Source organism: Branchiostoma floridae, chromosome 7 (genome assembly GCF_000003815.2).
Source record: "Branchiostoma floridae strain S238N-H82 chromosome 7, Bfl_VNyyK, whole genome shotgun sequence".
Classification (NCBI taxonomy): domain Eukaryota; kingdom Metazoa; phylum Chordata; class Leptocardii; order Amphioxiformes; family Branchiostomatidae; genus Branchiostoma; species Branchiostoma floridae.
Genome location: NC_049985.1, coordinates 12,659,325 through 12,685,843, shown reverse-complemented (window position 1 = coordinate 12,685,843; position 26,519 = coordinate 12,659,325). Strand labels below are relative to the sequence as shown.

Sequence of the window (26,519 nt, the reverse complement as noted above, 5' to 3'; positions counted from 1 at the left end):
AAATAGTAAAGTTATGACTTCAATAATAGCTCAACAGCAATTTTGTGCTGCTATTTCATAAGATAAAGGTTAAGAATAATGGATGAAAAACAACAACAGGGAATCTGTTAGATTCTACCAATGTCTTGACAAATAACACCACTACGTAGTACAATTGACAATTGTTGTTACCTTAAAGATATTTTCTAGGAGAATGTTGATCATCTTGTACTGTTTAGCATATCCCTCCATAGCAACAATGGTGCTGACTGCATCCTTATGGTCCATTCGCTTGTGAGCAAACAGTCTCTTGTCTTCAACAAGTGGTCAAGGAACCAACCTATGTTTGTTGCGTCCCTACCCCTGTAGTGTAGTGTCGCACCACCTGTAGTGTCCCGGAACTAATGTCCGCACACCTGTACTGTCACTACTCCTGTAGCATCCCAACCCTTTAGCATGTCTGTAACGTTAACGTTACCTCTTGTAATTTTCATTGTTAATGTAATGTTTACCTACTCTCCAAGCAGAGGTTGGTGGAAAAAATCGTGAACTTTTCGTAAAGGTCGGTAGATAAAGATGGATGAAAGGAAAAGGTCACGATTTTTTCCACCAACCTCTGCTTGGAGAGTAATGTTTACCTCCTGTAGTGTTTTTATTTACTTGATTAACAAATGACTAGATTGGCCTACAAAATACATGTATAACATCATCAGAAATCGGTACAATAGGGCCTTTAGTACTTCCAAAGGCTCTGTCTTATCACCCTACCCAAAGGAAAATGCATTTCAGTTATCAACCAATCAGGTACTGACAAGTCCGACCTAGCATCACAATACAACATCATCTGCAAAGCCAAAGGATACATATGTCCCAGCCGGAGAGTTTGTGATCTGATGCATTTCCAGCGTCCAACACTTCATCAGAGACGTTTTCCGTAGGAGGATCTTCGCACCGTCCTGTCACAAATAGGTGCAACACGAGGCAAAACGCCAGGTAGAAGTTCAACACACCTGCTGAACACCTCATGTTTCCAGTGCCCATGTGTTTTAGATGGACGAGTCCATTAGACTAGAGGAGTCACATTTATTATCCGTATCGTAATAAAGGGAATATGTAATGCTTTCGACCATTATGGGACAATTAAACTGCAATTGTGAAATTACAGTTTGTTAAGCATATTTTACTCAAATGATCTAATGTTTAATAACATTATAATCTGGATAGAAAAATGCCCCTAACTCTCAATAATCTCTCCCAAAATAGTAGCTTCTCGTGAGATCTCGCGATTTTCACAAGGTCATCGCGAGACTTGGAGAGTCACCGCCATTTTGGATTTGGAGAACCGCACGAAGTTGGACATCGGTGACGAGAAAACTGCCTCAAAATGCTGCCAGTGTTGAGAACCCTCCCCAGACTAGTCGGTAAGTGGTTACATAGGACTTAGAGTACACCCTAGTGTTAGACTCGGTCGTTGTAACTTCCTCTTAGGCTCTTAATAAGGCTTAGGGTGTAGACATGTCGACATGCAAAGACAGAAATCATCAACTTGTCCTTGGTTTGACAAAAAAATTGGTGTCCCACCAAGAAAATTATGTATAAAAAAAAGGACGTGCATTTAGCATTTGGTCCTTCAGGTATTGCAAAACTTTTGACATAAATTTGAGGATCATCAGGGAAAATGTCAAAGAAAAAGTTAGACCTCCGTGTAGCCCATGCATTTTCAAGAACAAAAGAGTCAAGAAAAATGTACTAGTACTAGCCTTGGTCCTACGGTAGTACCAGTACATTGTATAGCTGGTCTCTCTTTATTCTCCTTGTTGTGAGAAGCTCACTGTACCAGCATAAACTAGAGTGGCTGATGAAAAATGTACATGATTTTGTGTGTAGTTTGCGGGCATCCTTTCAAACCACCTTGTCGTCATCATCTAACTAAATTCTAAGGCCCTGCTGAATACCTTTTACTAAGATTAAGTTTTAATGTAACAGTTTCATATTTTGACAGGCCGATGTTGGCTACCGAGCAGAGCCTATTGACTATTGTAATATATCATTATTTAGCATCAGATACTATATTTTATAAAGTTAGCTTCAAATCAGTCAACATGTACTAAAATGATCCAAATTTGTCCTTTCAGGGACTAACGTCCGCCAGTCAGTGCGACGCATGGCGACCGAGTCAGGGACCCAGAATGGAAACGGAAACATCCTACTTGTGGTTGGGGTCGGCTCCTTGGTTGCAAGTGCATCATACGTAAGTATGGTTGCAGAATACATGATCCTGGTTGAGAGTGACTTGAGACAGTTATGCATTTTTGCTGACCTGCTTAAGTTTTAGCTTTAGATATAGTATATATATGATATGATGAAGTGTCACAACACTATACTATATATTCTTAATGCTTGTTTGTTTCCAATTGTTCCAACGTTAACTCTGAAATTCATGCCTTTCAGATCATTTTCAGTGATGAGTTCTGGTTCAACGTGCCCCAGTACCCAGATCCAGAGAAGGTCCGTCCTGACAAACGAGACTGAGAAGACTGGACATCTCTAGTCCAACTGAGTTGCTGTGGTCCTGGCTGTTGTTTCTGTATACTCAAAACATGTCCTGTGTGCTTCACCTTAGCTTATACAGACATAATTGTACAAATTGGAGTTAAAGGGAGGAAGTAAGAGTCCATTGTCACCTCTATCGACTCTTGTCAATGAGGAGAAATAAAACTTATCTATAGCACCCACATTGAGTCAGTGTTATTGCACTAAGATAGGAACAGGCATTATGGTCTGTAGCCTATAATCTAAGTCAACATTATCTCCCTATGCAAATAATGGCCCCTAAAAGCAACAAGCAAAAAATCTTTATTCTTGGGTGAAATAGCAGTATTAGGGTCCTGCTGGGAAACATGGCATCCAAACCCAAAGAATGTCTATTGAGAATAATATTTCACTGCAACTAGTCATCAGAAATCAGATTGTATTGATGCCACGTGCTAAAACTGTTATATGAACGACTTAAGGTGAAATACTATTACTAGTAGGTTATGAGTGTTCCTAGTGTCATTGTAGGTGTAGATAACATGATGATGATGATGTTCGTCCATCGGGAGTAACATGAACAGTTTGGTAATTGACTGTGACAAACAAATTCTCATTTAGAAACATTTTCAAGCATCACCTGGTGCTAGTCTGTGTCGCTAACTCTGCTGTCCAGAGGTGTAACTGGCCCCTTCTTGCTATGAGGCTGGACAGATGAGGTTGGGCAGGCTGCTATAAGCGAGATTTAATAAAGCTAACCTTGTGCATGCATAGCTCAGTCTGGGTAAACTACAAAGAGAATAGCCATGGATACAACATTTCTTGACAGAGGACAGCAAAATTTTTATTTTTCCAAGAGTTTCTACCTATTTCCAGGGATTTTGTGATAAATCCAATATGATAATCTACTTTTACAATATTAATATACACTTCTATACACACTACAATGTAGATATGGCAGTTTTTCATTCAAAGACTTTATTCAACAATCTTCCATTGAGACAATCAAAGCTGTACACGTGACCATCTCTACATAAAGGACCATCTGGTCAATGTGACCACTTTTTGGTGATTATAATTTTTCCCATTGACACAAGCATTACGAATCCTGTCTTTAGTGACCACCTGTCCATATATTGATTTATACCATATTTTTATCAGTCTTCTGAGTGGTCATATTGGACAGTTTTGACTGTACATTTCAGTTTTAAATTTTTGCAGTCAACGTATCTCTATGCAGAGAATAACATACAAAGAAAAAGGTAAAAAATGTACCTTTAGAAGTAGACAATTGCAACGCACAAGGATGTTATTCCTCAAAAGGTAAATGCAAGAGCCACAAGTAAATTTGTTTGCCTGAAACATTTTCTCAGACAAAAGACCATCAATACAAACAACTCTTTTGGGCAATTTTTCATCATATCATGAACAACTCAAAGAGTTCTCTATGACAAATTGTGAAGTTGTTTCTAGTACTTTTGTATAGTAATTGAGCACAGCTTTTTTAGAAATTTCTTCCCCATATTGAATCTATCATCTGAAAACCATGTATTGAGTTCGTACTGCCTACTTTATTTGGCACCCTGATTGATGTATCCGTCTTCTACATTGAGAACAACATGAAAGCAAGCTTCCTAAAGGTCCTACCAACAAGCATATGACAGTACATAATTATCTATACAGCACACTTTGCTCTTTCCAAAAATGACAAACCTGAATAAATACCATACAAAAATATATCAAACAGTCAGGACCAAATACCAACTACGTACTTTTCTCAACAGTCTTGGATCTTTGAAATACGCAAAAACAGCAACATTACCATGAAATCCAACCACTTTTAACACCACTCTTACTAAAAACAAAAAGTCACCACTTCTTTTTATACTTGTGGAGCTAGTAAACTTCTGTATGTTTCCTCCACTCTGTAGATAAAATAATCACATCTGCAATATATGTCCAGTGATACAATTTCAAACATATCTATGACCCTATATTCAATTTCTATTTCTCTGTATCATACATATACGTGACATATTAGATGACATATATATTAGGATACTGTAATTGACAGTTTGCAAATATACCAAGCTGAAGGTAGTGAAATTATCAAATTTGCAGAGTGCCAGAAATAGGCTGATTCTTTATTCCACACACCAGTCCAGCTGTCATAATTCTGTAAGTCATTTTTTTTACTTAATATAAATACTATATCATAGCTACTGGCTACAACTATCATATGGATTTGTTTTTGCTGCCCAAAAGTACTAACATTTATGGTACATGTATAATCTCTATATCTAGTTATAGTGATACAAACATCATTTCCAAAAATTAATTGTTTTAACACTTGCACATTTAAGATCTTAAATTCTTCAGTTCCAGTTTTGAAAGGTGCAATAAACTGTGTATTGAGTACTGAGGAAAAATCAACGTAGAGTTGAAAGAACCAACAAAGAGTTGGAATGGCTTAAGTTCCAGCGTAGCAGAGTCATGCAGTCTTTAACTGTACAAATTTGGTCCTACAAATGAAAACACTTTTTTACAAAACCATACATATCAGTTAAACATACACTTCCATAATTCATAATTCCTATTTCATATGAATAAGACTTTACTCTCCCAACCTTGGACTAGTTGCCAGAACTTATACTTTTGTTTGACAAAGTAACTCTTTACTACAGTTCTTTGTTTATACTATTAAAATAACTTTGCCAAAGTCAGACTACATTAAAAACACTGATTGCCAAAACTGTTTATACTACACAAGTAACACAACCATCTCGGCTCAGGACTGGTGTGTTCATTGTTATATTTCAGCCATACCATAGGTATGGTGAAATATATTGTATTCGTAATGTTTCTTTCTTTCTTTCTTTCTCCTGTCAAATTTTCAAAGCGATTCATCTCCGCCGTTTCTGGACCAATTGACTTGAAATTTGGCACAAGGGTAGAGTGGGCCAATACCCAAATGTGTTTTTTTTATTTTTTTCATATCTGCTCCTTAAATGATTTTATTGAGGTTTTATTGCAACTTTTGGACCAAGACTGTATATTTTGGCCCCCTGTACCATGGTATTACATCCAAATGACCTGAAATTTGGCACAGAGGTGCCCTAGATACTTATTCAAAGGATCCGTGTATAATATGTAGTATAAATCACTTCAAAATGGCTCCTTAAGGAGGTTTTTGTGGGAGAGTTTAGGATAGGTAAGGTTGGAGTGCCGAGGTCAACGACCTCTAGGTCATTCTGGTGTGTCAGGGCCACAGGTGTGCCAGGTAGATCCAATTATCTACCTACCTACCTAGTCCATAGACATCCAGGTGGTTGGTGGACAAGGTAAATCCAATTAATGGCCAGCCAATGAGCGAGCTTATTTTGCTGGAAGAGTCCATTGTTGGACAGGGGGTGTATTTTAAAATTTACTTTTAGACTTTGGTGATAATGCCAATGTTTTTTTTAGCGGAAGTGTTTTCGCACTGATCCACTTGACATAAGACTACTACTGGGACAGTCCATTTTTGCACATAGGGGGGGATTTAAAAAAATCAGTTTTGGACATGGGTGATGATTCCGAATTCCATTTGTTAAATGGAAGTTTAACCCCACCTGAAGACTGTACATGAGGAGGATTCGGCAGCCAATCAGCAAGCCTTGTTTTATCTGGAAGAGCCCATTCATGCACGGGGGACTTTTTTTAAATTCAGTTTTGGACTGGGTTGCTTCTTATGCAAAGGCCATGTACTGTGAGTATTTCTGGACTTGTCTATTGTGCAATTTCAAACAGGGTGAGCTGGGAGATTCCATTCTACGACGAAGGGGGTATTTTTTTAAAATTCATTTTGTGGACTTCGCTGACTATTTTAGCTGATATATTTTTGGATCGCTCCACTTTACATAGGGGTATAACAGGAAGAGTCGATTCTTGCACAGAGGGGGGATTTTTTGCAAATATGGTTTTGGACGGCTGATGATTCCAAATTCCATTTCTTAGCGGAAGTGTTTTCGGAGTCGTCTATTTTTTTGAGTCCATTCTTGAAGGGGTTTTTGTAAGATTCATTTTTGCTCATAAGTGTGATTAGTAGTTAGAAGTCATTTTAAGCAGAAGTGTTCCATTTTTGCACATGAGTGATTTTGGAACAGTCTATTGTTACATGAGGAGGGAGATGGCTGAAATATGCTGTATTTGCTCTCAAGCAAATGTCGGCCTTTCTAGTTTGTGTCTTGTTGTAGTCTGTTTTAGGCAGAATCAAGCAGTCTCTTTATACATTAAACCCTACTATCGGTATAGAGAAAACTGAAAAAAATCACAAATAGTAGTCATCCTCAAAAGGATGGAATCTTTCACTTTCCATTGAAAGCACATCATAGAAATATCCACAACAATTTCACAATATCACTTTTTTACAATACAGTTTCTGGTAAACATTTGCAATTGAATATTGATATTTTCATTAGGTGAAATAATGGCCACCAGAGCTGAAACATGGTCACCTGAGGAATTTACCCATATATGGAAATAAACATCCTTTCAATTTCCTCAGAGTATCTTCACTTTAATTCATTGGCCAAAGCTGAACCAATCAGAACAGCTGTTCTATTGCTCATCTATCCAATGGGCTGGATTCTTCCTTTAAAGGAACTGGATAGAATCTGGATCCTGATTGGCCAGTGTGGCTATGTGTCTCAGGATATCCTTCTTAGTGATGATCCCCAACAGCCGACTGAAGAAAAAAGAATGAAGAAAACTCTATTGGTTGAGATAGACAAGATATTGAAAAGCCAACACCTTAAACCCATGATTCAATCACCTGAAAAAAGGCTTGAACTTGAAGAGGAATTGCATTTGGAATCAGCCCAGAATTATTAGTACATGTATCAGCAATGATTATTGGTATACATTGGTATACAGATAAATTTAATCAGATAGTAGTCAATGCATTAATGTGCTGTTTGTTAAATTCCTAAAAAACCAAAGCAAGTACAATAGACCATGTTTTCTATTTCATCTTGTACATCATGGATACATTATGATGATATGTATACAACCAGTCACCAGAATATATGTAAATTTGTTCTTATTTTTTAAAAACATATATGCAAATAGCTGATCCAACAACTTAAAGCTGGAAGTGTTTTGTTCCAAAGTCATGTCACCTTCTGGTCATATACAACATCTAAAGCACTATTGTACTTGCCATGGCTTTTTTTCTATATTGCTGTTGGCTTATGATGGATTAGCAATGTGTGATTGTAAGTATGTGAGCTGAAATGTAATGAAGAATGTGATTGGTTGCTGTTGCTGCCATTGTTGGAAGGTTAGAAAACCCCACCCAATCAGAGGTCATGTTGGGTCTGGCTTAATGGAACTGGACAGAAACTGGGTCCTGATTGGCCAGTGTTGCGATGTGTTTCCGTACATCCTTCCTTGTGGCGATGCCTAAGAGACGTCTGGAAGAAACAACATCGCAAAAAATAGAACATATGTGATAAAGAACAACTTAGAGCTACATGTGTATGGTGGAACATAGGTCATAATTCTTCTTCATGCACTAAACCAAAGGTGTAATGAACAGCATATGGCATATTACACATTTCAAATATCATGCATGTGTATACAACAAGGTTATATACTCCCAACAGCAGAAAATGGCATACATTCTGAACAGCTTAACATAATCAACATGCAACATTGGAAACATTGTTAATCAGAGTATGCTGAATAGTAGCAAAACAGTCATGGAGAGAAGTCAAAGTCACATGTTGGGTGATGATTGGAAATATTAGTAAAGACTGGAAGAGAAAAGGATAAATATTAAAAATAGCATCAGTTGGAGCAGAAAAGTTTGTCCCAGCTAGCTACATTGTTTGAAAAACATACACAAGCTTGTAAATCTGTTAGACTGTGTTAACAAGACCAGTCAGGACCAGAAAGACTATGAGACAGCCCTGTTTAGGTAGTATGAATGTCAGAGAAAGTCTGGATTAGTGAGGCATAAGGGAGTCAAGTCAAGAAAAACTGGAGACAGCATTCTAGGCTATAGCCAGCAACATGGATTTGGTGCCACATTGTACCCTTAGTGAATACTGTAGCAGCCATACTACCAGCAGCATCTCTACATCTACATGTAGATGTATATCACAGTAGCATGTACAAAGCAAGACAAAAAGGTACAGTGCTGTTGACAGAAAGTTTGATTGTAAGTACACATATCTTAAAGCTGTACATTATAGAAGTAGATGAATGTACATGTTTGTAACCTTGGCCCATAGGAACATGAAGTCATAAGGGTTAAGTTTCACAATGTTCTAGATACTTCCTTATACAGGTCAATGAATGCAAGAAAAATCATGCTTATTAATTGTAGTTATGTATACTAACATCTTCAAACATTGTGAGGACTTATGGCGTACTTTATTCAAAGGTGTCCATGCAAATAAATTATAACATTTAAGATGACAAATTAGTATGGATACTAAAATAGGCTATTAATCAGATCAGAACACAGGTTGTATGAACTGGTAAGGGCGGAGTCTTACAGTGAAATATAAGTTGCCTAATACGTACCCTTTGTGCGTGACCAGGCACTGTCTCAGGCCCAGTTTACGGAACATGTCGATCACCACCTCCATGGGAGTCTGGTCTGTGATGGTGAACGGACTCTGTGGATAGAACAGTGTCACAGTTACAATGGTGGCTGACAGCAAACAAGTCTACCCATTCATAACGCATCATTGAAACGGCTTGTTTATGTGTATGCATGGTGTTCTCTATACATGTCATGTATTTTAAGAAAACAAATGGAGATATAGCAGAGCTCACCCCCTCTGATGGGACAAACAGAAGCTACATTTGTCCTTCTAACAGAACATATAGAAACTGCAGTGTGGGCACACACGAAAACGTCATTCTCTTGGGGGTAAAGTAACAGATTAAGCTACAGTATCGGATGGCTGATACGGTACACAAGTACATGTAGGTTATGGATAAAGTTACCAAGGCCTATGTAGAGAAAATTTGGACAGACTAATGATTGATAGTAAATACAGCATATCTTACATGAGCTTACAGGGACACACATTAGTTAACATACAGTATTACATATTGAAGTGTTTGGACCTTACTTGGTCTAACATTTTCTTGAGTTTGAGGGGTTTTGGCCCCACATCCAGCGGTCCTGGGACATGAGTCGTAAAATAGACCCTGGAGTTGCTGACAACACCGTCTTGGGCTTTTCTTGCCTCATCTGCAAAAAGATATCATTTAGTATGATGGATATGATACGAAACAGTGAACAGGACAATACCTAGCATTTAACCATCTATGAAATGCAAAATTATGCAAAAGTTACAGTTTCAACAAAATCGCATTTCATTGACAGATTAAGTCCTTAAATCATCATACATTGTACAATTCAAAGCTTTTCATTTCTGAAGTTTCAGTAGTGTTAAGGGTATTCCTTTGGTGGTACTCCTTACCAAGTGCGAGACTGAGGTCTCTTCTCAGCACAAACCCGACCAGCAGCTGTGTTTCCTTGGACACCACCACAGGAAAGCCGTTGTAGTCTTCCTCCTGAAGCAGGGTTTCTGTACAACACATGACCCCTCTTTAGTGCATCAACAAATAACAGGTAAAGCTACATAATCACCCTGAAAGGACCAACTTAGATGACTATTAAGCACATGGAATTAGAACCTAACACAACATGAATTTGTTGAACGGAAAGGATTCTGATGTAGTCACATATCATTCTGTATCCAGCCTCACCTAGTTCTTCCACAGTCATGTTGTCCTGTTCAATGACAACCAGTGGAGGGTCACCTCTCCTGTAGAGTATCAGATACAACATTGCAGTTAGCTGAGGTACACTGATACAATCCCCTGTGCAATGACTGGTGCATACTTCATACAACATTACATACAAACTGGTTTTACATATTCTGGTAGGAAAAAAGGCCATTGATACATAATTTTGGGTTGATTAAATTAGCTAAAGTTTGCTACATTTCCTCTTAATGAAGGCATAAACCTGTTACCTTGGTCTCATGATATCAGCAGCAATTGTTGTGTGTTTGAATTCTTCTTTTGCATCCAGGAACGGGTAACCATTCAAGTGGATGTGGGCATCGTAGCTGTTAACAGGTTAAGGTCTCATCAAGTATCTAATTAATCTATAACAGGTCAAAAAGGAACCAAAGAGTTACAAAACTGAATCCTGTGTATAGTAAGGTTTCATGTACATTGAAAAAAGGATACAAGTTCCTTGATTAGGAATTATACATTATGGCAACTTTCAGTTTTGTTCTGAACTGATTCTATCAAATACATGTACAATTTACAGAAAATGAAATTCCTGCTGAAATCCTGCTTCATGACTTCACAATTTCTTCAACTTTGCAGCCAATACCCTATCACTCGTGTACATGTTCTATAGCTCTATGGCAGACCAAGGATACATGCCCTCCTTGCCAAATGCATCTCCGACCCATTTACTGGTCATGACGGCAGCCATGATGGGGATGATGTACTGTAGACCTCCCGTCAACTCAAACATGATCACCACCAGCGACACTGGAACAACACAGCAGGACAAGATTCAATATTCTAGTATTGGCTGGCAATAGCATGGTGGTAAAGACAATTTACAGTAAAGGTGTTCTGACATGCACTTATATCATAATTGTAGCACCCCTACATTTATAGAGTTTCAGGTATAATCTATAACAGTAGAAAAAGTCAACATTGTTTTCATCTGACTTTCAGAGTCATTCCTTTATAGTCACTGGAGATCAAAATAAACAAACAAACAAACAAACAAACAAACACACATTTAATGAAGTGTATGTACATGTTTGTATATATTAGAATAACTACAATCAAGGCTACAAATCCATTGTCAACAGCTCGAATACGGACATAGAGAGTTGAGTTGTAATAACAGAGACATTTGATATCTAATAGAACATAACTATCACTAACACTGCTGTGATGTTTACAGTTATTAATGTTTATGATTAGACGTTGACGTACCCGTCATCCTGGTCACCCCTCCCAGCGCAGCCGCAGCCCCCACCATGGCGTAGAGACCCGGCGTCACGCACCTCTGTCCGCCCGCACACGCCTCGTCAAACAGGATCCAGTCAGGGAAGTTACTAGCAACGAGAGAATCCTGGATTAGTGACTCGTTGAAGACAACTAGATTCATGCAAATTTTACTGTCAATAGACATTAAGTATAAAATGCATCCAAGTGAAGAACAATCTATTTTTGCCGTTAATCAAATTATATATTGTTGCATTCTGTACTCTGTTCAATAAGGTTTAACAATGTTTTCACAACTGAATTGATTTACAAATGTCTCCCATTTTCTGACTTGTTCAGGAATGAATGGTAGTAATAACAAACAGTGAAGCGATATAATGGTGTAATAGACAAGGGGAAGGACTAACAAGGCCAGCTGTTCCACCCCTGTCCCGATGAGTCTGCCAGCGATGGCCCCCACCGCCATGGACGGGATGAACAGACCAGCTGGTACCTAACACAACACAACACATCAATAGAAACAATGACCATCAGCATTCCAACTGGTACCTATGACAACACAACAGTGGCAACAATAACTATCAGCTTTCCTGTCAGTACTATGCCGTACGACAGTCTTTAGTGGTCTCTGCAACATGCTTAGTACTACAGGTGGGAAACAAGTCCTAGGCAGCTAAGGAACAACACAGGTCTTTCTGTATGATTGAAGAGTGCTTGCCTTCCAGAGCATGTCAGTTGACTTAAGGATTATTCCACCATGTACCATGGCAGTAAATCTTAAATGCTTAATGTCATGACCAACAGCAGCAAAAAGGAGAAACTCTTAAAAGCCCTAAACTCTTAAAAGCTCCCAAACTCTTAAAATCCCCCAACTTGCCTTCATGCCGAAAGTAAAGATGGTGAGGATGCCCTTCAGTATGAGTGCCAGGAACAGCTGCCACATGGCGTTCTGTACACCAGTCCCCGCCTCCCCGTACGGGTTTCTACGGTTGTTCAGGTTCGGCGCGTAGGTTGCGTTGTAGTCACTGGTGGGACAGGAACAGTTCAGAAAACATATTCAAACGGAAATTTTATCAAATGTATTTGAAGGAACAAAAGTGCACCCAGCCGGCATTGTAGAAGTTGTCTTAGCCAGTTGAACATCTTATGGAAAACTGTTCTCTCTAACATACATTAATGACATATTTCAAGAGTTCTGAGTATCTTACCACAGATCAGAGTCATCCACAGGTCCACAGTCCTTGAATAATCTCTGAATCAGAACACTGGTGTTTTCCCTGAAAGAGAAAATAATACATGGGGTAAGGCACTTTTGTGGAACAGCCATAGAAGGTTCACTTTGTAAAGAAATGGACTATGAGTTAAAAGTACCAGACAAAGCTCACCTCGTGTAGGGATTGGGGAATGCCAGCAAGGCTGTGATGAATGTGACAATCATCACCTGAAAATAGAAATAAAAATGAAAATACATGAAATTTTAGATACATGTAAATAGGTATGGTAAGGTAATAGATAAGAAGCCCTTTGTTCCTGCTCAGATAACATGAAAATAACCAAACTGACAGGTCCCATCTTCTACATAAAATAAATGATAAAGTACAGTAAGTGATGTGTTACAGAAAGGTTGAACACAAACCTCAGCAATAGGAAACAGCCCCATTCTGGTCTTCTTCCTGAATCTGCACCACTTCAGGTTGAACTTGTTGAAGAACGCCCCATACAGACCCTACAAAAACACAGTATGCAAATTGATTTGCAAAATCTGTTCCACAAAAAAAACATACAAAGTACAAATGTAGTTCATACATGTAAACAGCATTGTGAATGACAAAACACTTCCAATGGCTCTACTTACCCCAAAGACTCCCAACAGTATGAATGGCAGGAGCTCGAAGAAGAACCAGGGAGTGTTGTATTCCACATAGAACTTCACCAGATGGCTGTTGCCGAATGGATTGATGGAGCGGAGAATGAAAGCGGCCACCAGGGCACAGAAGAACGATCGCCACATTGTCTTCAATGGGAAGTAGTAGCTCACCTGTTACAACAGAAACAACATAGAACATAATCTTAACACTGAAGTGGCATTTGACATAGAACAAGTGTTATGACCTAACTTGTTTGCTAAAGTCTTAGTATTTGTGAGAAAACACACTCAGCAAAGTACCAATAACCATTCCAGTAGTAAAACATTGATATTAATTGGGAACAGTACAATACCACATGACGGTACATCTTTATGAGAAGATACCTGTTTTGATTTCTTGTGTTACATAAAACTGCCATGGTGCTGTGAAACATAACACAGATAGATTTAGCTTACAAGTCACTGAAGTAGTAAGTCTGAGCCAGAATGTAGTTAACAGAACTGACATACCTCCTCCAGACTGAAGAGAACTCCCCCTATGGGGGCACCAAAAGCCACGGAGACGCCTGCTGCGGACGCTGCTGACAGGATCTGTATAACAGTCATGTAAAATGTTCACATCACTTTGTGGGGTTGGTACTCACTATCTGGTAACTAGACTTTATTTATGAGATGTACATGGATGACACCAAAAAGAAAAACAACTTTGTCCTAGCACAGACCAACATTTCATATAGAAATACTACCAAGATTGTATTTCGTGTTGGTACTGAAGTCAAACTTCACTTGCTGCACCTCATATAGGATGACAAATGATGATGATGATTGGTAAAGACAAAGTCATACATCAATTGATGACTGTTTGGTTACAGACATATAGGAGTGCTTCTTATGAGGTATTCCTAAAACTAAACCTTTGGAAGGTTGAATTAGTCAACAAGGGCTCTAGCTAGCATTGACGAAAAGCAAAGATTTTTCAATCAATGGGAATCTGGATGACGGAAAACAATTTCAAGGAGACTACAGTTCTAGAGTTGACATACCAATGTTTCAATAACCCACCTCTCTTTTCTTGGCCTCGTTCCTGCCGTACTTTGGGAACAAGTAGGAGAAGAAGTTTCCGATGCAGCAGGCGACGTGGACCAGCGGCCCCTCCTTCCCCAGACTGAGGCCGGCCGACACCGCTAACATCATGCACACAGACTTGATGATCAGGGTCCACTTCCCCAGGTAACCTCGGATGATGAAACCACTCAGGATGGTCTTGATCTGGAGCGAAAAGATCATCATCATCATCCTTGCTGCATATCAGTCATTGTTCTCCACAATTTAGAGAAAATACATGAGTATGCACTGATGGAGTACTGAATGAAACATGTTGAAGGATGCAATTGTTATTTGTAATGCCAGAGTTATTATTCAGTTTCCACTGCTGCAACACTGTATGATTTTCTTCTTTTCAAGGACTTCATCTTTTTTTTACTAATCTATTCATCTGACTCATCTGAAAACAGGTGGGTGGCCCCTACAACTTTTGAAACTTGATTTCCAAGGGGGCCCACCATACATATAAACAAGACAAACACTGTGTTACATTCAGTCAGAAAATACACCAGTGGACAACATACAGTACATCACATGAGAACCGAGGCGTCAAAACAAAATTCGTGTCCATTTCACCAATGAGCTTTCATCAGATTAAATCTCCTTGATTTTACAGTCGAAAGTGTTTAAAGGTCAAACCAAAAATGTCATTCTATCTAATATTAGCAGAGTGCAGTCTACTATGGTCCCACCAAACACGGTATGCTTTCTTCTGGTATTCTGACTGCTTAGTATTAACACTGATTATATATTAACAGTAGGTTTTTTATAGTGTAGTAGGAGCAAATCACTCAGTAAGTTTTACTTAGTGACTTAGAGAGTGAATATATTTTTATGCATCTTCATGTACTTACCATGTCGTAACGTTTAAGATTATGGTGAAAAATACCACACTGTACAAATGATGGTAAAGTAGATTCTATAATCAGGTAAAGGATGAGGAAGCAGACTTAGTGCTATACATAACAAACTTAACAAATGCATCTCCCCCATTCCTTTAAACATCAACCAGCCACTGAAGAGATGTGTCCAGCTTTGAGCCAGGAATTACACTTCCATGACTTTGAGCACCCTTAATGCCGAATAATGTGCTTCAAGGTCAAGACAAGAATGCAGATAAGGCAATAAGACTAAGTCTTCCCCCTTAAACGGCTTCTAAAGTATTCATGGCATTGATTGGTCAGACGCAAAGGAAATCGCTGAAACAAAACAGCTTATCTGGTTAGGCATTAACGATTTGTGCTCCTGTGTCAAAGGTTTCTCCCCGGTTCTATATTGGAAACTCCCCAGTCAATTTTTAGATATTCCAAGACCGTTCATGTTTTGTGAGAGGCACTGCAAAGGCCTGGGAAAGATGTGTTACCCAACTGACCCTAGTAAATACCTGCTGACCCCAGCCTTTTCTTCAGGGTCAGCTACTACTGGCAAGGGATATGTAATTTTTCTGTCTAACATAAAAATGGAAATGGCAACACAGCAAAAATCAAAATCTGAGTCTAAAGTTACAGCTTAACAGGAATCACTCCGGGTAATTCATCTTCTTCGTGACTTCCTTCCTTTTGATGTTAATTGCAGTAAAAATCGCTCATACCAAAAATAAAAGCATGACGGAGTCTCATTAAATTTTCTCCTCCGGAAATCTGAAGCAGGATGTGTAGCTTCACTAATTGCATATTGCCATGGTAACACATTTCCTGTTGTTAGAGTCAGGATGTGCCTTAAGTTTATGATGGGTGATGACAGGAAATGATCTGTGTTCTACTTATAGTACAGGCCCAGAGCCTGGTACTTGATAGAATGGATAAACCTATTGAACATGCAACTTAATTGAATGTTAAATCTGGCCATATATGGCAATTTTGGTACTCAGAAGTGTTTCACATTGTTTTTTGTATCTTGCTTGCCAAGAAAGTAATAAGTATGCCTGTCAACAAACTGCAAGAACCTACAAATCATGTGTGCAACTTGTAACTTTTGTTTCTGTAATTTTGTGACTAAACCAGAGCTATGGTACTATAGATGCAGAAATTTTTGCATTGCCAATTCACCTTGAACTTAAAACCATCGCGCCAGGGCTTTAGCCAGCTCGAAATTTTTTTTCCGTCAGCCAATTACAATCGTCGCGAAAACCGCAAAAATTAATTAGAAGGACTGAACTGAGACCTTGAAAAACGGGTTTTAATGAGATTATCGTATGCGAAAGGGCACCGACACACATTGTCAACAATCATAACAATAGCAAAACAAACAGTGTGTGGCTTTTACGGCCGTGGACGGCGTGCCCAAGCCGCCTGTAGCTTCCACCAAGGATTTTTGTCCGTCAAGGTTGACGGATTGGTTTCAAAATTTTTCCGTCAGACGTAGCAAATTTCCGTCAATTGACGGAAAAACGGACGCTGGCTAGACCCCTGCATCGCGCACATTTTTCCATGGCAGTAAGAAACTACAGTGCATGGTGCTACCGCAAACTTAAAACCACTGCAAAAAGTTCTTTTTCCAGCTACCAAGAAATAATCCTTAAGTGTATTTACAGTATACCATGGCATGCGGGGGCACCCTTACCTCTGGTATCCCCGATCCGCAGGCGTACGGCGCCAGGGTTCTGACCAGGAAGACGGCGATCATGGAGAAGGACAGCGCCCACAGCACGTAGATGATGTAGTCCAGGATGTACGTCCCCGCGTTCTCCGTGTGGATGCCGAAGAGTTGGGACCAGGTGAGCCACTGCGAGCAGCTCCGGTCGTCGAAGGTGGTGTCGTTACTGCCCCAGCAGCACTGCTCCTTGTTCAGCCAGAACGCCTCGGGACAGATGCCTTCCTTCAGGTCCGACATCCAGCTGGCACCGATGTCAACAATGCCTGCAAACAAACCTGCACACAAACACAATAACAAACATTTCTAGACAAAATATCGGCAGTTTTCAGCCCTTAATCAAAGTGTTGAGACCGACTAGAAATAGGTTTTATCATCTGTGACACTTGGATGGTTGATTCAGTTACTGGCTAAAAATGGGGTATGTTTTCAATTTGTAATACTCTCAAGCAAAAGATTTTGACAAAACAGCATTTATACTTGAGCGGCTTTGGTATAGTTTTATCAGATATAAGAAATGATAGCACATTGTTAAGAAGAGAGACATGTATCTGACCTGCTGCCATGCCCACAAACAGCACACACAGCCACCCCGACCAGGCATCGTGGGTCCCCTTGATCAGGTCCCAACACGACTCTTTACTCTTCCTGGAGATCTGCTTGTGCCGCAGACGGTCGCGGGAAATGTCCCGGACCCAGTCTATCGTGTGGAAGTCATCGTACTGGCCGAATTCTAGCATGGTTTCCTCGCTAGAATCAAGGATGTTGGTCGATGACTCTGCAAAAAATAAAAATCAATTAGTCACCTGTCATATTTCATTTCCAACGTTTTTAAAACCACACTGTTGAGTTTCTTCCTGTTTTGTGGAAATCTATGCAAACTAAACGTTTAGGTAACACTTCATTTATTGATCCATCAATGATGCTGCTTAACTGTGAGAAAATGACCTCATTTACTTGGTATAACATTCGTCAACATGAAACCATTGGTACCCCATTAACTACATCTAAAATGTACATCTCCACAATCTTTCAAAAGATCATGTAGCATGTTGAAGGTCTCCCTGCTTGTACAAAATGTCATACATGATGGGATCAACATGTCAGAGCCTACAAAATCCCTCAATCCCACAGACATGTTCATACATACAGGATTTGTATCACCCGGTAACCATTAAGTCTTTACAACCCTAAATAAGGGCTTGAAATACTGTACTTGCAAACCTTCATACAGCTCCAATATTACCTGCACTAACCTGTATAATTGCCAAATGGTATTTTGAGCCCTGACAATACTTTTACTGTTACACTAACAAGCTATAATAAAACTTCACTGCTACATAGCTGTATCATAAAACCAACCCTTTCTTTGGGATTTCATTTCCTTTTAGAGGCAGCACATACAAATACATTACACACTTTTATATCCGTGATAAAATGTCAGCCCAAGTTTGGGGGCATTAGACAAATCCCATGAGAAATTTGATACATAAATATTTTTCCATATGCCCGTAGATGTTTCACCCTACATTTTACATAATGCATCAATAGCAAATATATGACAGGTGAGCAAGTACATTGAAAGCTCAACATTCTAAATCATATCTACAGTAAATATTTGGGGAGCAAATTCAAAGTGTGTCCATGGAAATCAGAGACTGCCTGTTCACTGGCTGCGCTCCAAGGACTGAGGTGTAGTTGGGGAGTCATTAGGTTGTGTTACATAAAATGGAGTGTCTTCCATGAATACATAACAGTCACTTAGAGCGCCAAGACTCAAGTTATACATGTAGCTATAGCAGTTGGTAACCTTTGGCACAGATATCTCCAACAACATCTGCATTCCTGGTGTTATAAAGGAATTTCAAGGATTAAAACATGAGAAGTTAAAGGTGGTTATTCAAAATTGAGAGTTACATTGCATATTTCACTCTCAGCAAATATACCTTGGATAATTCTTTAAATAATTTAAAACCATGACATTGTGATATATATTCCTAGTATGTTAATCATAGACAAGTTGAAATTTAGTAATGACATATAGACTTGCATAGCAATTTGAATTTCAGACAGTGAATAGCATTTTTGCTGATAGAACCATCATTGCTTATATTGAGTATCCAAAAACTTTCTATCCCGATGATGACAAGGTTGATATTGCCATCATCTGGTTGAGCTTACTATATATTACAACATGACACGCAGGATTTTCCTTGGCTCTTTTTCTACCATATGTGTTGGCAAGATAAAGCTCAAAACAATTTTACACCATCAGATAGCTATCTTCAATAATTAATACTATTTCAATATCTACAGATACCAAGTCAATTTACAGCATGTTTGAAAAGGACCTTGAGGAAAAATGAAAAACACTTTCCTGAAAACCAGTAGCTTACTAACTAAGTCCTGGACATGCCCAGCTTACCGGTGTGTCTTCTTAATGTACACAGGATAAAATCCAACCGTCTCCAGAAGACGTCTACGTCCGCTTGCTGAGCCAACATTGCGAGCTTCGTACCGCAAATGCACAGGTTTGTGAATGGTTGTTCATGAAAAACACATCACAGGAGCCGCACCTATGACTCAGTATAACTTAATATGCTGCTGTAACCTGGTTAGAGATGTCAACGTCACTGCTAGATTATAATGTAATCTCTGTTTCTAGGAATTTCTTTCCACATTCATCATTGCTGTCAGAAGTAACATTAAGGTTATTTGAAACTCAATTGCTGAGTTTGGATGCTACCTTTCTTGGCTTGGGTCCCAAGTAAAACCTACAGCACTGAATTTTCATAATATTGCTTTGTTCTCACACATGAAGTTGTACTCTGCCCCTTTTCTCTTGCTGAAGCTTCAACAAACTTTTTGTTCAATAGTAATTAAACTTAAATGGGCCATCACTTTGAAATTCCGTGTAAAACATGGCATACATAAAAACAAATGTCATCGCTAGCAAAAAGTTCATACATTAATACCTGCATATTAAAGTTACAAATTTATCATAAACATAGTCTTTATAGAAACGTGATACCAGTAATACAAAAAAAATACCTTTTCTGTGCACTCAATTCTCATGATGAAAAATTAGACATTACATAATCATTAATCGACATTAATTCTGTCTCAACTATCAGGTACTACATTTCCAGATTGCAATTATCTATTTGAAGATGGTGCATATCAAGGACATGTACATATGATCTCACATTCATGACTATATACATGTACTATCAAAGGTTAGTGCTACACAGTGAGCACCATTCCTAATACACCACATTGTACCTAGACACCATTTCATACATGGAAATGACCATGAAGGTGAATTTAAAATCTATTACAAACCGTTTATTGGCCATGCATAGTCCCATTAAGGTTGCTACACTGCCTTAACGGTTGATTCTATGCTTATTTTTGAAATTATCCTTCCAGATGTTACACTTATTCACCTATAAAAGTATAATGGCTGACAGACATGACAACACATGGAACATAATGATAAAGAAAAATACACTCCACTGTAAAGAAACATGCACAATAACATATTGTACTGTGAATAACTCTCATTTACATCATCAAAATGAGACACTCAATGAATCAAAATCTAAATTACACCTCACGTATTTCTTTGAATTTACACATGAAATGTAATTAACCTTGATACGGCGAGGGATTCACAATTTTACAGTGCTGATGTTTTTACCATCTAAATAATTCAGTATAATAAAGTTAAGATGCAGCTGAGCCGTTATCAGGGTAGAGAGTGAGAGAAAAAGCGGTGTGTGCCTACCACATGAGTTGAGAAAAGGCTGGAGACTGATATCGTCCTGCGACATCCCTGTAGCGTCAACCTTTCGTCGGAACCATGCTGTCGTTAAAACGATATTCTCTGGTCAGTCGTGTCAGTTTGCCCATCCCAATTTGGGTTGAGAACAAAGAAGAATTCCCGTTGCAAATCACTGCACCATGCTGGTTAGGAATTAGGGCTGATTTTTTTCCGCTGGCAGGGAGGGAAACAAGCTCACATGGTCGCCGTGCCTGCGCTCTACGTTATCATCATGTCTGACCTCATCAAGATGGCCGCTCTCCAGCAAACTCATCTCCAAATACATCCATCATTTTTTTCATTTCTTTTTACAATTTTATGGAAATAATAATGTTCAAAATGATATTTGCATCAATTTTTTACATCAATTTTGTCATGCATTTGATTTTTTCTTTCAGAATTACCCATGATTCCTGTGACATGATTTAGCATGACGGTTTTACCGATCAATTCCTGTGCAGTCTGTGATGGTAATTTGGCAAAAGGGTTCCACAGATGCATGCAGAAAGGAGAAGAAAAATGGTTTTCCTACCACAATTTGGTCTGCATCAACACTGATGTGATAAGGATAAAAATCACACCTAATCATATATATTATGCATAATTTCTGACATGTGACGACCGTGACGTCGAGCCAGGACTGTTACCAGACGTCGTAGACAGTCCAGGAAAACGACATTAGATATTCATTCCGTTTCCCAGGCAATTCCTTAGGGGTCGGCTTCCATATATTGATTGGCAACGTGACCGTACGTCGGGAGGCGTGCTCCAGAGGGGAGCCACAAGGACGTTATGACAGCAGTGATGCATGAGTGTCAGCAGAGGCTGATGTGTGGCATGTTATGAATGGAGCATGTCACTGCCATTTAGGAAAAACTGTCAATCTTTTAAAACAGAACAATAAGCTTTGTAAAGAGTGAATGCTGAATAAAATTAATGTTTGTGTTCATGGGGCTCCTATCGGGTTCTCACTTTAGCAACATATCTAGATGAAAAGAAAAATCCTAAAATCAGCAAAAACAAAAACACAGAAATTTTGCACAAATAAAAGGACAGTACTTCTATTTGATTGAAAATATTTTCTTCGTAAGATTTTAATAATTGAAAAGATAGAAAATAGATAGAAATGTAAATACCTCCTTTGAATACTTTCCAATATCCAAAATTTTAAAAACAAAGGAAACCCAAAATTCATCAAAAGAGAAGCTGGAAATGAATTTTCAATGACCTGCAGTTCAGACCAGTCCCCCAGGGGGAGTAATCACAACATTGATCTCACCCTGAGGAGTCGACCCACCTCACTCCAGACGGGTAATCCATTTAATTAACCTAAAATTTGCATACCCCCCATTAGGGCATATTTCAAACACTCACAGTTATTGGAAACAACTCAATGTGCAGACTTAAACACTGTTTTGACAGTGAAGCCCAGAGGATGTAATAGATTTTTGAGGGATGTAGGAGAATAAAACCCCAGGTGTGAGCGTAATGCCAGGTGGATAGTAATAATACCTGACAGCATGATGGATATGAGAAGTGTGCGACTATTTCAGACCCTGTAAAGGTATTCAGGCTGCCTGAGTGGATAGGTCTGGTGGCTTGGATAGGTCGATCTGTGTGGGGAGTGTGAGCCTGTAGACTTAGCTTTATCCAGGGGCTTGTCGGAAAACATGAGTGTGGAAAAACGAGATGTGGAAACTGGACTTAATTCTATTGCCTTATAAGTTATATCTCTCAATATTACCATGTGAATAACATAATTTACATATTTGACAGAATTATCATTTTATTAAATCTATGCCTCCTACAGGTCATGGAACATATGGATCACCAAGGGACACTTGTTTTAAATTCATTTGCAATTGAAGTGGTTTTACTTTGCCATAGGAGGCAAAACTAAAAGGTTGTTATGGTGTTTTAAATGTATGGTCAAAATAATTTTGTAATATATATTATATAGTAACAATACATGTACATTGGAAATGCATATTCACTGTGAAAGTTTTGAGATTTACAGTATAACATCAATTTCATTACATTCCATATGCTTCTTCAAGGGTACTACTAATATTGTGTAGTGTAACTTACAGCAGAGACCCAATATCTTATGTCTTTAATTACAAGACAATGCCAATTCATTCTCATTCTCTGCTGGCAATTCTTAGCATTGCTAAAGAACAGTTTCTTTCACCAGGGTTATGTTTTGATTCATGTATTATCCATTTTCATCTGCAAACGCCAACAGCAGAAGGAAACAAATGATCCTGCCAGATGGCATTTTTACTGCGGGTACTTAGTGCACTACATATTTCAGCCAGGCATAATGGTAAAGCCTGTAGACTTAGTTAGGCTCAATAAATGCTCCCTTAATGCATTGATGGTCTATCAGCTGGCCTTAAAATGGGTTAGGGAGGGAATTTCAGGGCAGTAGCAAGGTTCATATAAACCTGCAAGTGTACATGTATGTTGGCATTTAACACATGAACAAGGGGTAACAGTTCGCATTTGGAATACTTGGCGCCTTTAACACTTGATTCTCATTAAAAATATTCTCAAAAGCTTTAAGTTCAAACTGACAAAATCCGACAACAACATGACTCTGAACTATCACTTACAATGGAAAGTGCCAGTAGGAATTTTGTTAGATACTTAAACATTGAAGAATAGATATTGGGTAGTGGATGATGAGATCACTACTTATCAATGATATTGGGAAGTCGCAAATGAATTCATTGGAACAAGTGAACTACAGGGCAAAGGGTGCTAACTGAATAAAATCCTTGTCTCCTATTGTCCTATAATGTACAGTATAAAATGGGACTGTGCTTACGTTTGTTTACTGTAAATGCATTTGAGTTTGCGGGGATTTACTTTTGCCGTAGTAGGAAAATGGAGTGTTCGCGGTGGTTTTAAGTTTGCGGTAGCGCCATAGACTGCAGTCTCATACTATCATGGAAAAATGTTCGCGGTGGTTTTAAGTTCACGGTGAAGTGGTCACCATGAAAAACGTGAACATAAAACCACCGCGAACATTTCTGCATTTACAGTATTTGTGATTGTAGTGTCATAGAGACTCAACTAGGTTTAGATCATGTCATCATTATGATATTCAAAGAAAAAAATCAATAGAAAAATATCACTGTTTAAGTAAATGTCACATTTGCTGCATGTTGGACCCACCTAGGAAAGGTTGGTTGCTGCCAGCGCTGGTTGTACTGGCTGTTTCCGTGGCGATCTCCGTGGCGATGTCCAGGAGTTCATCATCATCGTCCGGCAGGCCCCCGTTCATGGACTCGTACTTTGGTGTCGACATGTCTGCTTCCAGGAGTTTCTTTGATTCCATCAACACAAAACTGCAGCTTGTTTTCTACAAAAGCAGCCACCTGGGAAAACAACAACAAACATCGTGTATCAATTCGTGGTCTATGACTATTCCATTCACACTCAAGACTTGGCACCACAAGTATTAATCTTCACTGGCTTTAATCATCTTCTGAAAGATATATGTTTGCGCTTCTTCATTCAATTCAAAGATAACACTGTATAACACTGAAATCAGCTCCTTCTAGAAGTCTTGACAACTGAATATTCCATTTTCTAAACAACCATGGCTGACTTCTATTGAAGGCCATAAAATTTCATACTGCTATAAAACTGTTGTAAAGCTACAAAGCTATTGTCATCAACATATTGACTCTAAACTAGTAGACTGCTAACAGCTGAAGCAGTTTCTGTACCTATCCTGATACCCCGTGTCCTTATTTTCTAACACTGACTGACGCTGATACTACAGTATTGTCCTGTATACCCGATACCCTGGGGCCAGTCATATGACTCTGTGTACACACTGATACACGCTGCCAAAAGGCGTGCTGTATTCTTGTGTACAGAGATTGTATGTTCACTCTGATCCAAACAGTGTGTCTGGCTACTAGGGACATCCGTAAATACGGTTACACCCAGATACAAATATTTTCTATGTAATAAATTAGAACAGATAACATTGCCATGTGTCAAAACAAGAGGAACTTTCAGTGTCACTGATGAAAACTGGTGGATTCCAGTTGAAACGTCTGACCGTTTCCAAAATCATATCCAGTTGCTTGAGTAACTGCTTTTTGGCAAGAGGAACTTTCTATTGAATCTTAACAAGCTTCAACATGTAACGTTACTGGTAGTTGAATACAGATCAGGACAAAACCAAAGAAAGCTCCTCAATAAGCTTTTGACAAAGGGAACAACTCTCCTTTCATAACGCTAAGTCAGCCAAGATACTAGGGCTTAGTGTTGGGTAGAAAGAATTCACAAACTTTGATTTGAAAGTTTGAAAGGATTTTTATAGTGATGTGGCTCTCCTCAGACATATTAACATGTTAGTAGTACAGATATCTGAGGGATGTTCCTAACCGAAGCTAGGTACATATTTTCACCTGAGAGAAGTGACAAAATTTGTGTTAAGTGGCATTCCCAGCATCAATGGCATGTCGGGGGATTCTAGCCCTAGACCTCTAGGTCCTTGGCCAAACACTAACAATTACGAAACCATGTATCATTCAACAGCAGCAGTACACTATACTTTACTAACAGTATGATTGGAAATAAATTGTAACAATAGAATGTTGTGTAACATTACTTGCAGGTTTTTTTTTGGGGGGGGGGCAAACTGTATAACATTAATCAGTTCTATGAAGCCAGTAACAAGTGCACGCACCCATCTGTATAAACAGACTGAACATGAACATGAAAAAAGCTTAAGATAGATTCAGACTATTTCTAGATTAGACATTACGTTTGAGAATACGCAACAAGTTTTAATAACAAAACAAAATGTTTTGCATTACGCAATAGTAACTAACGTCATCTGAAAACAAACTACGACTTAACTGTACCATACCTCCTACAGCTCCAGTAAACCCCTTAAAAGGAAGTTTAACATTCCTAAACCGTCCGTAGTACGTACAGGGAAAATGTTACAAACGTTTTAGCCTGAACTAGGTGTCAACTTCCGCCTCGCACCAAATATCTACCTGACCCCACGCCCCCCTCCCCCTTCATCAGCTGCGTTTTCGGGGTCTTCTTTTCGTCTACTTGAAGGTTTTTTTCGTACCCTATGTGCTTTTCCTTGCCAAACTGGCGTTATTAAATATAACATCAGCCGTATACACACCAAAGTTGCATGGAAAAGGGTAGGGCAAAACATTTATAGATCGTCTTCCATGCGTTTTATAACCATTTGCAGTCTCTCAGCTCTACAATCGCACTGACCACAAATAATTAACTTTTTATACCAATTTGTGGCTTTTTCTACATACCTGATGTACCGCTCACTACACTTGGGCTTTCCCTAAGGTCTCTGTAACGGAGCTACTTGGCAATCATGGCGCCAATTGTCGTAAAAGGGAGACAATTTACCCCAGCATGAGCGAGAGGCGCGTGACATACAGGACTGTTCGTCTGCAAATTGCTATTCATGATTAGACCGACAGGTCGCGTGAACAGCGCCTCCTAGCGGATTTTTTCAACACCGCAAAAACGCAAAAAATATTGATATTAACTTCAATCAAATATTGAGCATAG

The 26,519-nt window shown here is 38.9% G+C and overlaps 1 protein-coding gene and 1 long non-coding RNA gene across 4 annotated transcripts; one reads left to right on the top strand and one right to left on the bottom strand.

Annotated features, from left to right (window-relative positions):
- Window positions 1–1,242: 1,242 nt before the first annotated feature.
- Window positions 1,243–2,714, top strand: LOC118419815. Its single transcript, XR_004831662.1, has 3 exons — window positions 1,243–1,400; window positions 2,115–2,230; window positions 2,431–2,714. It is a non-coding gene; the product is annotated as an uncharacterized LOC118419815 (long non-coding RNA).
- Window positions 2,715–6,923: 4,209 nt separating this feature from the next.
- LOC118419812 (H(+)/Cl(-) exchange transporter 3-like) lies at window positions 6,924–26,441 on the bottom strand. Of its 3 annotated transcripts, XM_035826414.1 has the most exons (22): window positions 26,255–26,441; window positions 24,123–24,325; window positions 20,907–20,984; window positions 17,676–17,897; window positions 17,090–17,397; window positions 14,486–14,692; window positions 13,934–14,014; window positions 13,412–13,594; window positions 13,193–13,282; window positions 12,942–12,997; window positions 12,765–12,833; window positions 12,434–12,581; window positions 11,964–12,049; window positions 11,545–11,666; window positions 10,971–11,085; window positions 10,551–10,646; window positions 10,282–10,340; window positions 9,993–10,100; window positions 9,639–9,760; window positions 9,082–9,176; window positions 7,847–7,964; window positions 6,924–7,237 (listed from the first exon to the last, which is right to left on the bottom strand). In XM_035826414.1, exons 2-21 carry the CDS (start codon window positions 24,283–24,285, stop codon window positions 7,874–7,876), a joined length of 2,499 nt encoding a protein of 832 aa, XP_035682307.1. In that variant the 5' UTR covers window positions 24,286–24,325; window positions 26,255–26,441; the 3' UTR covers window positions 6,924–7,237; window positions 7,847–7,873. The 3 variants fall into 3 exon arrangements, with proteins under 3 accessions (XP_035682307.1, XP_035682308.1, XP_035682309.1); XM_035826415.1 differs by lacking the exon at window positions 7,847–7,964; XM_035826416.1 differs by lacking the exon at window positions 20,907–20,984.
- Window positions 26,442–26,519: the final 78 nt, after the last annotated feature.

Bases quoted from the DNA above. Each gene is read 5' to 3' on its own strand.
- LOC118419812 (XM_035826414.1), bottom strand. From the start codon at position 24,285: ATGGAATCAAAGAAACTCCTGGAAGCAGACATGTCGACACCAAAGTAC. The intron at 20,985-24,122 runs GTGGGTCCAACA...TTTTAACGACAG, and splicing joins CAGCAACCAACCTTTCCTAG to CATGGTTCCGACGAAAGGTT. The intron at 14,015-14,485 runs GTGGGTTATTGA...ACTGTTATACAG, and splicing joins ACGAGGCCAAGAAAAGAGAG to ATCCTGTCAGCAGCGTCCGC.